The sequence below is a fragment of the Cynocephalus volans genome, chromosome 14 (genome assembly GCF_027409185.1).
Source record: "Cynocephalus volans isolate mCynVol1 chromosome 14, mCynVol1.pri, whole genome shotgun sequence".
Classification (NCBI taxonomy): domain Eukaryota; kingdom Metazoa; phylum Chordata; class Mammalia; order Dermoptera; family Cynocephalidae; genus Cynocephalus; species Cynocephalus volans.
The window spans coordinates 27,800,316-27,814,331 of record NC_084473.1 but is presented as its reverse complement, the minus strand read 5'-3'; the positions used below and the strand labels follow the sequence as shown (position 1 = coordinate 27,814,331).

The 14,016-nt window shown below is 39.3% G+C and overlaps 1 protein-coding gene across 6 annotated transcripts in view; it reads right to left on the bottom strand.

Annotated features, from left to right (window-relative positions):
* The window catches only part of CLIP4 (CAP-Gly domain containing linker protein family member 4), an 87,162-nt gene that overhangs the window by 34,891 nt on the left and 38,255 nt on the right, over positions 1-14,016 (bottom strand). For all 6 annotated transcript variants that reach the window (XM_063078258.1, XM_063078256.1, XM_063078259.1 and 3 more), the window contains exons 6-8: positions 13,633-13,751; positions 10,300-10,536; positions 1,518-1,653 (exon numbers count right to left, since the gene is read on the bottom strand). In XM_063078258.1, coding sequence (XP_062934328.1) covers positions 1,518-1,653; positions 10,300-10,536; positions 13,633-13,751 — 492 coding nt within the window. The remainder of the gene's footprint in view (positions 1-1,517; positions 1,654-10,299; positions 10,537-13,632; positions 13,752-14,016) is intronic.

Here is a 14,016-nt window from a genome sequence, read left to right as displayed (position 1 = left end):
CCACTCCCCAAATCTTTCTGTCATGACCCCAGCAACTCATGGTCTCTCCTTAGTAACATCCCTGCTCTGTCTGCGCGCTTTCTCCACCTTTTCCCTGCAGCTGAGAGCTGGTTCTCTCCTGAAGAGGCAGCTTCTCCGCAGTGTGCTTACAGGGCTCAGGTGATAGGTGCTGTTTGTAAACCACCACCTAACACTAGCCAGAAGAGAGCAAGGTGGTTATTCTGTTTGTTTTTGCTATCACGGCCATTTTCAGAAGACTGATTTCTCCTCACTGAAAGACACAGAGAGAGGGGGCTGGGAGAAGAAAGGGAGGAAGGGAAAAGATGGTCTGTGGCATGTGCCGACAGACTCACTGCACCACCTACTACTCTCCTTCTGGAAGCCACCAACTGAAGCCAAAGTCTCTACTACTCATTCAGTGAAAACTTTCACAGCTGGCTGGCCCCTGCCCCTCTTCTCCACTCTTCCTGTCTTCGCCGGTGACTTCAACACGCACTCAGATGAGCCACCTAACCCCCTGGCCCTCACCTTGAGTGCCTGCCTCACTTCCAGTGAGCTTTCCCTCCGCCCTGGCTCAGCAAGCCAGGCTTATCACAATCTCTCCACCTCCCAAGTTTTGACTGAAAGCATCTTCTGTTTCCTGTCATTCCAGGTCACTTACCCAGTACCCAACTCAGCTTCTCAACTTCATCAGGAGCTACTGATCCCATGGCTTCCTCTCTGTCCACCTTCTTGGCGTGTCCTCATTTTCCTCCCTAAGCAGCTTAGATTCCATGATCCATCATTCTAATCACTCCCCTGCTTACATCCTCAACTCCTCTGCCTCTTTCCTTCTGTTGTACATTTTAGAAAAAACTAGTCCTGGTGAAACCAAACTCTCTACTTACTCAGTACCTATCCCCAAACAGTTTGATATGCCTGGAGAAAGACACCAACCACGCTCACTGGTCTCACTCTAAGTTTGTTTCCACAAATCTCAAATGGGCCTCAGCAATGCTTGCCTGCCTAGTACGTTTCCCTGGACCATTCACGTTCTCCCTCTTCTAAGTGAGTACTTTACACACACCTTCTCTCTCCTCAAACCCCCAACCACCCCTCTCTTTCCGAAGATCAGCTAATGACCTCCCTTCTTATGTTCTGAGAAAACACAAACAATCAAAAGAATCACCTTGTCTTCTCACCACTTCTCTCCTTAAAAAGTGGCAAGCTGTGCCTGGTCTAATGCAAGGCTAGCCCTTACACTGAATTCCATTCCCCTTTTACTTTTTAAGGACTTTCCTCCCATAATTGTCCCCTTTTTCTCCCACAATGTCAATTTCTCCCCTCTCTTGTATCATTCTCGTCATTGTAAATAAACACACTGTGACCTCTCCTACCTTTAAAAAGTCCTCCCTAAATCCGCATCCCCCTCACTTATTACATAAGTAACCAGGAGAAAAGTTTTATTCACAAACTATAAAAAACTAAAAATTTATTATTTTAATGAATTCTTATTAAGTAATAAATATCAACCTTACCATATTTGGGGGAACATTTGAAGTACTGGACTTTTCCAACACTTCCATTATTTTTTCCTTCTGGTTCATCCAACTCAATGCCAGCCCACTGCCCACTTGCAAATTGAGTTGTTCCACAAAATCTTAAGGTCCCAACCTAAAAAAAACATAAATCGGAATAACTTTTGATTATTAGTCGTAATTTCAAGTGTCCTATGCTTACAAGTTTATGTTACCATAGAAGTTTTAAAAACTCACTCTCTCAAAGTAGACTTCAGAACAAGGAACATTACAAAGGATAAAAAGGTACATTAAATAATGATAAAGCAGTCAGTTCACCAAGAAGACATAGGATCCTAAATTGTATGCACCCAAGAATGAGCTTCAAAATACATGGATAAAAACCAGTAGAAGTGAAAAGAGAAACAGACAAATCCACATTACAGGAGGAGACTTCAAAATACCTCTCTCAGTAATCAATAGACCAAGTAGGCAGAAAATCAGTGAGGATACAGAAATATTGAAACCAGCTATAAACCAAGTTGACCTAATGGAGATTTACAGAACACTCTACCCAAAACAGTATACAAATGTAAAAGAACAGAAATCATACAAAAGTATGTTCTGGAATTATAATGAAATTGAACTAAAAATCACTAACAGAAAAATATATGTTAATCTCCAAATATGTGGAAATTAGACAATATACTCCTAAATAACACATGCATGAAAGAGAAAAACTCACAAGGGAAATTAGAAAGAAAATATTTTGAACTGAGTGAAAATGATACTATATCAAAATTTATGCGATGCAGCAAAAGCAGTGCTTAGAGGGAAATTTATAGCATTAAATGATTATATTAGAAAAGGTCTCAAATCAATTATCTAAACTTCCACCTCAAGAAAACAGAAAGTGAAGACCCAAAGCAAACAAATGGAAGGAAATAATAAGATAAAAAATTGAGAACAGAAAACAATAGAGAAAATCAGTGAAACCAAAAGCAGGTTCTTTGGAAGGATAAACATTAATAAACTTCTAGCTGGAGACCAAGGAGGAAAAAAGAGAGAGAAAAGGCAAATTATAAACATCACAAATGAAAGAGGGACATTATTACAGAACTTCAGTCATTTAAAAAGACAGTAAGAAAATACTATGAACAACTCTATGCCCATAAATTTGACAAATGGGATGACATATTCCAATTTCTTGAAAAACACAAACTGTCGAAGCTCATACCTGAATTGAATTTGTAGTTAAAAATATTAAAAATCTTGAGGTGGGGGGACCTCCACTGAAGAGTGAATACTACCAATCAATTTAAGGGAAAAAAAATAACAATCCGACACAAACTCTTGTAGAATATAAAAGTGAAAGGATCGATTCCCAACTCATTTTACAAAGCCAATATTACCTTAATACCAAAATCAGTCAAAGACATTATAAGAAAAGAAAACTATATACCAATATCTCTCATGAACACAGACACAAGAATCTTAAACAAAATAATAGCAAGTCAAATCCAATAACGTATGGAAAGAATAATACATCATGACCGAGTGAGGTTTCTCACGAGAATTCAAGACTAATTCAACAGGTACCTTCATTACTAAATTTGAATAGTTTATATTCTTAAATCATACCTTATACAGGTTGGCATTCCTAATCTTGAAAAATCTGAAATCCAAAATACTTGAAAATCTGAAACTTTTTGAGCACTGACATGATGTTCGAAGGAACATTTTGGGTTTTAGATTTGCAGGCTAGGAATGCTTAACCAATTTAAATACCTGCAAATATTCCAAACCTCCCAAAAATTGTAAATCTAAAACATTTCTGGTCCCAGGCATTTCAGATAATGGATACTCCACGTTAAGTTTCACATTTTCCATTAAGTATCTTTCTACCTACAGGCTGAACCTTTTTTATTTATTTATTTATTTATTTTTTTAATTTTTTATTTTTTATTTTTTTAATTTTATTTTGTCGATATACATTGTAGCTGATTAATGCTCCCCATTACCAAAACCTCCCTCCCTTCTCCCTCCCCCCCTCCCCCCCAACCATGTCCTTTCTGTTTGTTTGTTGTATCAACTTCAAATAATTGTGGTTGTTATATCTTCTTCCCCCCCCCCCGGTTTGTGTGTGTATGTGTGTATGTGTGTGTGTGAATTTATATATTAATTTTTAGCTCCCACCAATAAGTGAGAACATGTGGTATTTCTCTTTCTGTGCCTGACTTGTTTCACTTAATATAATTCTCTCGAGGTCCATCCATGTTGTTGCAAATGGCAGTATTTCATTCGTTTTTATAGCTGAGTAGTATTCCATTGTGTAGATGTACCACATTTTCCGTATCCACTCATCTAATGATGGGCATTTGGGCTGGTTCCAACTCTTGGCTATTGTAAAGAGTGCTGCGATGAACATTGGGGAACAGGTATACCTTCGACTTGATGATTTCCATTCCTCTGGGTATATTCCCAACAGTGGGATGGCTGGGTCGTATGGTAGATCTATTTGCAATTGTTTAAGGAACCTCCATACCATTTTCCATAGAGGCTGCACCATTTTGCAGTCCCACCAACAATGTATGAGAGTTCCTTTTTCTCCGCAGCCTCGCCAGCATTTATCGTTCATAGTCTTTTGGATTTTAGCCATCCTAACTGGGGTTAGATGGTATCTCAATGTGGTTTTGATTTGCATTTCCCGGATGCTGAGTGATGTTGAGCATTTTTTCATATGTCTGTTGGCCATTTGGATATCTTCCTTAGAGAAATGCCTACTTAGCTCTTTTGCCCATTTTTTAATTGGGTTGCTTGTTTTCTTCTTGTAAAGTTGTTTGAGTTCCTTATATATTCTGGATATTAATCCTTTGTCAGATGTATATTTTGCAAATATTTTCTCCCACTCTGTTGGTTGTCTTTTAACTCTTTTAATTGTTTCTTTTGCTGTGCAGAAGCTTTTTAGTTTGATATAATCCCATTTGTTTATTTTTCCTTTGGTTGCCCGTGCTTTTGGGGTCGTATTCATGAAGTCTGTGCCCAGTCCTATTTCCTGAAGTGTTTCCCCTATGTTTTCTTTAAGAAGTTTTATTGTCTCAGGGTGTATATTTAAATCCTTAATCCATTTTGAGTTGATTTTAGTATACGGTGAGAGGTATGGATCTAGTTTCATTCTCCTGCATATCGATATCCAGTTATCCCAGCACCACTTGCTGAAGAGGCAGTCCCTTCCCCAGTGAATAGGCTTGGTGCCTTTGTCAAAGATCAGATGGCAGTAAGTGTGTGGGTTGATCTCTGGATTCTCTATTCTATTCCATTGGTCAGTGTGTCTGTTTTTATGCCAGTACCATACTGTTTTGGTTATTATAGCTTTGTAGTATAGCTTAAAGTCAGGTAGTGTTATGCCTCCAGCTTTATTTTTTTTGCTCAGCATTGCTTTGGCTATTCGTGGTCTTTTATTGTTCCATATAAATGTCTGAATAGTTTTTTCCATTTCTGAGAAAAATGTCTTTGGAATTTTGATGGGGATTGCATTGAATTTGTATATCACTTTGGGTAGTATGGACATTTTCACTATGTTGATTCTTCCAATCCAAGAGCATGGAATATCTTTCCATCTTCTTGTATCCTCTCTAATTTCTCTCAGCAGTGGTTTGTAGTTCTCATTATAGAGATTTTTCACCTCCTTGGTTAACTCAATTCCTAAGTATTTTATTTTTTTGGTGGCTATTGTAAATGGGCAGGCTTTCTTGATTTCTCCTTCTGCATGTTCACTATTGGAGAAAAGAAATGCTACTGATTTTTGTGTGTTGATTTTGTATCCTGCTACTGTGCTGAAATCATTTATCAATTCCAACAGTTTTTTTGTAGAGGTTTTAGGCTGTTCGATATATAGGATCATGTCATCTGCAAACAGGGACAGTTTGACTTCATCTTTTCCAATCTGGATGCCCTTTATTTCCTTCTCTTCTCTGATTGCTCTGGCTAGTACTTCCAACACTATGTTGAATAGGAGTGGTGAGAGTGGGCATCCTTGTCTAGTGCCTGTTCTTAAGGAAAAGCTTTCAGCTTTTCCCCATTCAGGATGATATTGGCAGTGGGTTTGTCATATATGGCTTTAATTATGTTGAGATACTTTCCCTCTATACCTAACTTATAGAGGGTCTTTGTCATGAATGAGTGCTGAACTTTATCAAATGCTTTTTCAGCATCTATAGAGATGATCATATGGTCCTTGTGTTTGAGTTTATTAATATGGTGTATCACATTTATTGATTTGCGTATGTTGAACCAACCTTGCATCCCTGGGATGAATCCCACTTGATCGTGATGAATAATTTTTCGTATGTGTTGCTGTATTCTGTTTGCTAGTATTTTAGTGAGGATTTTTGCATCTATATTCATCAAGGATATCGGCCTGTAGTTTTCTTTTTTGGTTATATCTTTACCTGGTTTTGGTATCAGGATGATGTTTGCTTCATAGAATGAGTTTGGGAGATTTGCGTCCGTTTCAATCTTTTGGAATAGTTTGTAAAGAATCGGGGTCAATTCCTCTTTGAATGTTTGGTAAAATTCTGCTGTGAATCCATCTGGTCCTGGGCTTTTCTTTGTTGGGAGCCTTCTGATAACAGCTTCAATCTCCTTTATTGTTATTGGTCTGTTCAAATTTTCTACGTCTTCACGGTTCAGTTTTGGGAGCTTGTGTGTGTCCAGAAATTTATCCATTTCCTCCAGATTTTCAAATTTGTTGGCGTATAGTTGTTTATAGTAGTCTCGAATGATTCCTTGTATTTCAGATGAATCAGTTGTAATATCGCCTTTTTCATTTCTAATTTTTGTTATTTGAGTCTTCTCTCTTCTTTTTTTTGTTAGCCATGCTAATGGTTTGTCAATTTTATTTATCTTTTCAAAAAACCAACTTTTTGATTCGTTGATCTTTTGAATTGTTTTTTGGTTTTCAATTTCATTCAGTTCTGCTCTGATCTTAATGATTTCTTTCCGTCTGCTAACTTTAGGATTGGATTGTTCTTGTTTTTCTAGTTCTTTAAGGTGAAGTGTTAGATTGTTCACTTGCCATCTTTCCATTCTTCTGAAGTGAGCATTTAATGCAATAAATTTTCCCCTCAATACTGCTTTTGCAGTATCCCACAGGTTTTGGTATGATGTATCATTGTTTTCATTAGTTTCAATAAACTTTTTGATTTCCTGCTTGATTTCTTCTTGGACCCATATGTCATTAAGTAGAATGCTGTTTAATTTCCATGTGTTTGTATAGTTTCCAGAGTTTTGTTTGTTATTAATTTCTAGTTTTAATCCATTGTGGTCTGAGAAGATACATGGGATAATTCCAATTTTTTTGAATTTATTGAGACTTGATTTGTGACCTAATATGTGATCTATCTTGGAGAATGATCCATGTGCTGATGAGAAGAATGAATATTCTGAGGTTGTTGGGTGGAATGTTCTGTAGATATCTGCCAATTCCAATTGGTCTAGAGTCTTGTTTAGATCTTGTGTTTCTCTACTGATTCTTTGCCTAGATGATCTGTCTAATATTGACAGTGGAGTGTTCAGGTCCCCTGCTATTATGGTATTAGTGTCTATTTCCTTCTTTAGGTCTAATAGAGTTTGTTTTATAAATCTGGCTGCTCCAACATTGGGTACGTACATATTTATGATTGTTATGTCTTCTTGATGGATCAGTCCTTTTATCATTAAGTAGTGTCCCTCATTGTCTCTTTTTATGGTTTTTAGTTTAAAGTCTATTTTGTCAGATATAAGAATAGCCACTCCAGCTCGTTTTTCTTTTCTGTTTGCATGGTAAATCTTTTTCCATCCTTTCACTCTTAGTCTGTGTGAATCTTTATGGGTGAGGTGGGTCTCTTGTAGGCAGCATATAGTTGGGTCCTGCTTTTTGATCCAGTCAGCCAGTCTGTGTCTTTTAATTGGGGAATTTAAGCCTTTAACATTAAGAGTTGTTATTGAAAGGTGTTGATTTATTCCTAGCATTTTATTGGTTGTTTGGTTGTCTTAGGTGTCTTTTGTTCCTTGCTTTCTGATTTACTCTTTGGTTTCTGTGTTTGTTGGTTCCTTAGGTTGTAGATAGTGTTTTTGTTAGCTTGTTTTCTCTTCATGAATGCCATTTTTATTGTACTAGCGGGTTTAGATTTTTCTTAGGTTTTTATGGCAGTGGTAGTTATTTTTCAGGAACCAAACCCAGTACTCCCTTGAGGATTTCTTGTAAGGGTGGTCTTGTGGTAGTGAACTCCCGCAGTTTTTGTTTGTCTGAGAAATATACTATTTGCCCCTCATTTCGGAAGGATAGCCTTGCAGGGTAGAGTATTCTTGGCTGGCAATCTTTGTCTTTTAGTATTTTGAAAATATCATCCCATTCCTTTCTAGCTTTTAGGGTTTGTGATGAGAAGTCTGATGTTAACCTGATTGGGGCTCCCTTATAGGTGATTTGACGCTTCTCTCTTGCAGCTTTTAAGATTCTCTCTTTGTCTCTGAGTTTTGCCAATTTGACTATGACATGTCTTGGAGAAGGCCTTTTTGGGTTGAATACGTTTGGAGATCGTTGAGCTTCCTGGATCTGAAGATCTATGATTTTTCCTATACCTGGGAAGTTTTCTGCCACTATTTTGTTGAATATGTTTTCAATGGAATCTCCATTTTCCTCCCCTTCTGGAATACCCATGACTCGGATATTTGAGCGCTTGAGGTTGTCTGATATCTCTCTCAGATTTTCTTCCATGTCCTTGATTCTTTTTTCTTTCTTTTTGTCTGCTTGTGTTATTTCAAACAGCCCATCTTCAAGTTCAGAGGTTCTCTCTTCAACTTCGACAAGCCTGCTGGTTAAACTCTCCGTTGTGTTTTTTATTTCGCTGAATAACTTCTTCAGTTCAGCAAGTTCTGCTACATTTTTTTTCAGGACATTGATTTCCTTGTATATTTCCTCTTTCAGATCCTGTATACTTTTCCTCATTTCATCATGATGTCTAGCTGAGTTTTCTTGTATCTCATTCAGTTTCCTTAGAATTATCACTCGAAATTCCTTGTCAGTTATTTCAAGGGCTTCTTGTTCTATAGGATCTAGAGTATGAGATTTATTAACTTTTGGTGGTGTACTTTCTTGATTTTTTGTATTTCTGGTGTCTTTTTTTTGGTGTTTATTCATTGTGGCAGGGGGTTTCACAGTCCACCGGTTTAAGACTAAGGACTAACTAGGATGTTGCTGTGGTTGCCAATTTGGTATGGCTCCCGCCGTGACTGCTCAGTTGGCCTCTGGTGTCTTGTGTGTGTGGTTGCCTCGGGTCTTGGGCTTCTCCGGGGATCCACCTTTCTGGTCAGCTTGTACTCTGCTGGGCTGGTGGATCACGTACCACAGGGTGTGTGATCTCTGTTGAGCTTTCACTTTCTGTACAGGACTTCTCCCCGTTCCGTGTGCTCTGGCCCAGGCTGTTAGATCGTGCAGTGGCGACCCCACCGGGTGTGTGGTTTCTGTCGAGTCTCCGCCTCCCTGGCTGCACGTCTCCCCCCTCTGTGCACACTGTGCTGGGCTGGGGCGTGTCTTCTGCACCCCTCGTCTATCAGCTGGGCCTTCAAGACCCTGCTCAGCACCGCCTCGCCCAGGAAGTCTACCAGGTTTCTGCTAGGCATAGACGACCGGTCTCTCTGGGTGCCTTTGTAGCACTGTGTAGATCTTTCTCGGGTCTTGTTCACCTTTGTATCCCCCCGGTATAAACCGAGTCTAGTGCCTGCCTGCAGCCTGCTCTCCGGCAGGTTCAAGCGGACCTGGGAACTCTCCTACCACACTATTCCCAACCAGAAATTCGTTAGGCTTTTTTCCAAACTGGTGGTCGCAGAGATGGTATCTGCCTCCCAGTAACAGGAAGTTTACCGGGGCCGGAGTCCAGGGTGTGGTGGAGTGACAGTCAGCCCGCCCGTACTTCCTAGCCCTCCCAAAACTGGTCGGGATGCCCCACACCCCCAGCCCTGCCAGAGAACCGTGGAGGGAGTGGGAGAGGAGGTCGGCCCGCAGGGTCCGGAAAGCCCCGCGCCAGGCCAAGCAAATGGGCTCAGTGATGGCCGAGCAGGGTGGAGCTGCCCGCACCTGGGAAAATGGAGGCAGCACCGGGGCAGTGAGTGGCCTGGTGGTGCAGGCGGGGAGCCGCGTGGGCATCCACCCCCCGAACAGAGCTGTGCCAGGGATCACTCACAGTGCTGTTCCAGGTCGGGCGCTCGCTCTGTCTCTGGTTTGTTGCCTTCCGTGTTCTCGGCGCTGCCGCCTCGGGCTCTCCCAGGAATCTTCTTTAATGCCGGCCTGAAACCTCGAATCCTGAATAGGGCAGCTGGCCGCCTTCAGCGCGGCCCCGGCCTCCGGGATCCTGGCTGCATCCACAGCAGCCCTGGCGCCATGTTCCTTGTTTCAAGACTCACTTTTGCAGCTAAGAATCAGTTCTTTTCCTGCTCCACACTTCAAAGCTGTTGCCTGTAAATGAGGCAGCCTCTCCTGCCGGGGGCAAAGTGGCGTTGAGCCCCCACGACCGGCCAGCAGCAGCAGTCCTCCCTTAAGAGATGGCCAGAGGAAGGTCCACAAGTTTCCCGGCTGCCTGAGGCCCAGTGGCCACCTTTTCCACCTCAGCTACTCCGCGCCAGCCGCCGCAGCCGCCACCATCTTGAAACTCTGAACCTTTTTTAAAAAACTCAAAACTCTGACCACATTCTATACACCCCCATACACAGGCCATGGAGATAACGACCTGAACACGGCTTTAGAAATTGCAGTTACTTACTATACCTTCTGTCCTGCAATAACAACACGATCCCCCAACTTCAAGCCAAGTGACGTAAGCATTGCCTTGCCAGTAACATGATCACAATTTGGAAGAATGGCTTTTGAGATATTACATGACAGAGGCACCGCATCTAATAGCATTTGCTTGATTTCTTTAGCTGTTGCTGCAGCATCGGCCATTTCTAAAGGTATATCTACTGGGTCTGGAACAACATCAGCAGGGATCTGTCCTTTGTCATTCTACAAATAAAGACAGGAGAAAAATTTCAACTCATATTTACTTAAAGCTCTATAAAGTCATAAAAAATTTTTGCAGGAATTTTAATTTAAATTCATTCATCATTTATTTCTTCCAAAGTATTTACTGAACAACTACTATATGTTAGACACCATTCTAAGTACTAAAGAGATCAAAATTTAAAAAAACCAAAAAAGTCATGCCCACAAAGAGTGTATATTCTGATGGGACAGACTATAGACCATAAAACAAGTAAATTATATGGTATAATAAATGGTAATAAGCCCAGAGGAAAAACATAAAGCAGAGAAGGGGAGTAGAGAGCATGGGGATGGAGGTGGTTGTAGAACTATTTATATCGAGTGGTCAGGGACGGCCTCACCAATAAGATGCATTTACGCAGAGATCCAAAGGAGATGAGAGAGTGAACGTGCAGGTTACCTGATAGGAAAACGCACTTCATGCATAAGGAAAAGCGAGTACTCAGGCCATGAATGAACAGCATGCCTATTTGCTTAGGTGCACAGAAGGCAACTACTCTGCAGGTGCCATCTTGGCTTTGTGACCTCAGCCTCCTGCCCACTCATGGAGTAAAATTCAGATTTCAGAAATAGAAACTATAGTTTCTGTATTTCTAAAATTTGGACTATAATCAAGAAAACAGCTCTGGTCTCACAATGAAGGAGAGACTGTATGTTGGGATTTATCCTGAGACAAGATAAAATGGTCAGTTACAAACCTGCTATCATTTGCATGGTGTTTATGTAATCAAAACCCTATCATATAAGTCATCTCACTTGATTATCACATCAAAAAAAAGCCTATGAACAAAACAGACAAAAATCCCTGCCCTTTAAGAGTTTACATTATAGTAGGAGGGACAATAACAAATTTTAAAAAGTAAAATATTACTAATATTTCCAGTTTGCCAGGAAAATTAGGCAATAAGAGATAAATGACTCCTTCAAGGTTACTTACATGATTACTGGCAGATATGACATTACACATTATACACTAACCTAAACCCACCAGACTCTTACTGGGCCTTTCTACTGGCCCATACCATCCCTCCCCCAAAAAAGTTACCTATCCTCTTATTTTCCCTAATCAAAAAATTTAGACTTTTCAAGAAAGAGTCCAGATTGTGATCGTCTTTTAATAGGATACATCAAGATTCTTTTGCTAACTAAGAAACTTTTTTCCCTTTTCTTCTTTACTGCTGATAATCTTCAAATGATCCATATGGATTAAAGAATGAGGCGTTCAGAGCACACTTAGTTTGCAATCGCCTCACATTTTTTTTGTTTTAAAATTCAAGTCAGTTTGGTCCTAAGTAAAAATATGGTAGAAAGACATGTTATCAGATTTCTGGGATGGTGATGAACTATTTTAATCCCAGATTTCAAAGAAAAAATACAAAATGTAGTGAAGATATGTATAGCACTAATATGTACTCTCTGAAAAAAGAGACAGGGGAAAAAAATTTTTTTAAACCTGTACTTATAAATTGTAAGCTATACTTATAATATTTTACTTTAGACTTTTGTAATGTCCTCACTTTTTAGACCATAGTCACATTTTATTTCCCATAAAATTTAGCAACCAAAACTTCGTCAAGAAAACTAAATAATCGTAACAATAATAAAACAACAACGATGATGCTGTCTTCCTAACATAAAAAAGCTTATCCATGATTCGTCATGCAGTTCCATTTTCTTCTACGGTGGTGACTATCCAAGCACAGTCCCAGGGCTACTGCTGATCGACACACTGACTGCTTTTTTTTTTTTTAAGTATAACTTTCAAAATATGGCGATCCATTAATTTGTTTCTGGCCTGAATTGGTAATTTAGATCAATGACATACCTCACTGCATCCTACTAAATTCTAAATGTCACCCCCACTAACGGGGTTTTGTCAACACTGTACTAGAAAAAGCAAGCAAGTCCCACCCTCACCTTCCAGCCAGACTGAATTATCGTCTCCTGGCCTTTTTGTACACTACTTTATTTCTCGCCTCCTTCCAGAATCTGGTCAATGCTTGCCTATGTTTAAGCACATGTTTAGATGTAACCTCCACGAAGCCTTGGGAAGAGGCCCTCCTGAGGTGTGACCCATGGCACAGAGTGCCACCCTCCTTCCCACCCCATTGTGTCACCTGAACTTCCCACACTATACAGCAAAATGGACTGCTTACTCATCCAGCCTCCCCTCTAGACTGTATTCTTTGTGAGGACAAGGACTTTATTTTATTGTATTTTCCTAGTGTCCAATAAACAATGCAGTCTCAAGAAAGGAAGGAAGCAAGGAAATTAAAGTCAGGGACCAATCAATGGGCTTCCACAGAAAGGAAAGTGGCAAAGGTGTAGAGAGGCCATGGGAAAACAGGAAAAAAGGGAGGGAAGAGGAGGCTTTGTTAAACATTGCACACTCACCTCTGCCCACCCACGCCCCTGCAAGGGAAGTATACACCCAATCAAGAATCCCTGCCAGGGCAAGCCACTGTTATTAATATAACAGAAATGGAAATTGAGAACCACTTTCTTGAAAACAATAAAATGCCAAAGGATTTGAAGATAACGAAATTCAATCCTGTGTGTTAACTTTGTAAATTAGTGACCTTATTACTATAAAAAATTTTTTTCCTTTAAATATTTAATTTTCAAATGTTTACTTCATTCTTAAATGGGTACCAATTTTAACTTTCTGGAATGAATTTTCTTTCCAAAAGACTTTAAAATATGATTTAATATAAAAATGTAACTTTAAGATATGCATTATAGCAACTAACTTTTCATAAATATATCAAAAGCTTAGATGAAAGATACTTAAACTCAGAGATTATATTTTAATGAGAATTTTACTTTCCTGAATGGAAGTTTTGTAGAACTAATATAAGAGGACTGAGGTTCACTGTTATGCCTTAAACTTATTTAAGATAAACATTATCATCATTATTTCTTATACGTGGCACAAAAATATAAACTACTTGCTCATATAAGAGTTCTATTAATAACAACATCTAGATTCAACTCTTTACTGGGAGATAAGACTTTTTAATTCTTTTAATGTTTTTCACTTTTAAATTAACCTCTTACCCTAAATGCAGGATTTGCTCCATGTTCCAATAAGCATTTTATAGCACCTGCACACAAGTTATACGCTGCAATATGCAGAGCTGTTCCAAAATTAAAGTCACTGCAAGTGGCATCCACATCTGTAATTAAACATAACAAGTATACCAATGAAAACTTTTAATTTAGCTATTATAGTTTAAAAGGAGACAGGACTTTTTTGGAGGGGTAAGGGAGAGGGACTTTTTTAGCTATTTATAAGACAAATCAACCAACAAAAAGCACTATTTCACAATGGAAAAAAATCTTTATATTATAATCTGGTTAAAATAATCAACTGGTTATTTTCTTTGTGCAACAAAATTCATTATAAAATGGACTGATATTTTCATCACAAACCAAACCATA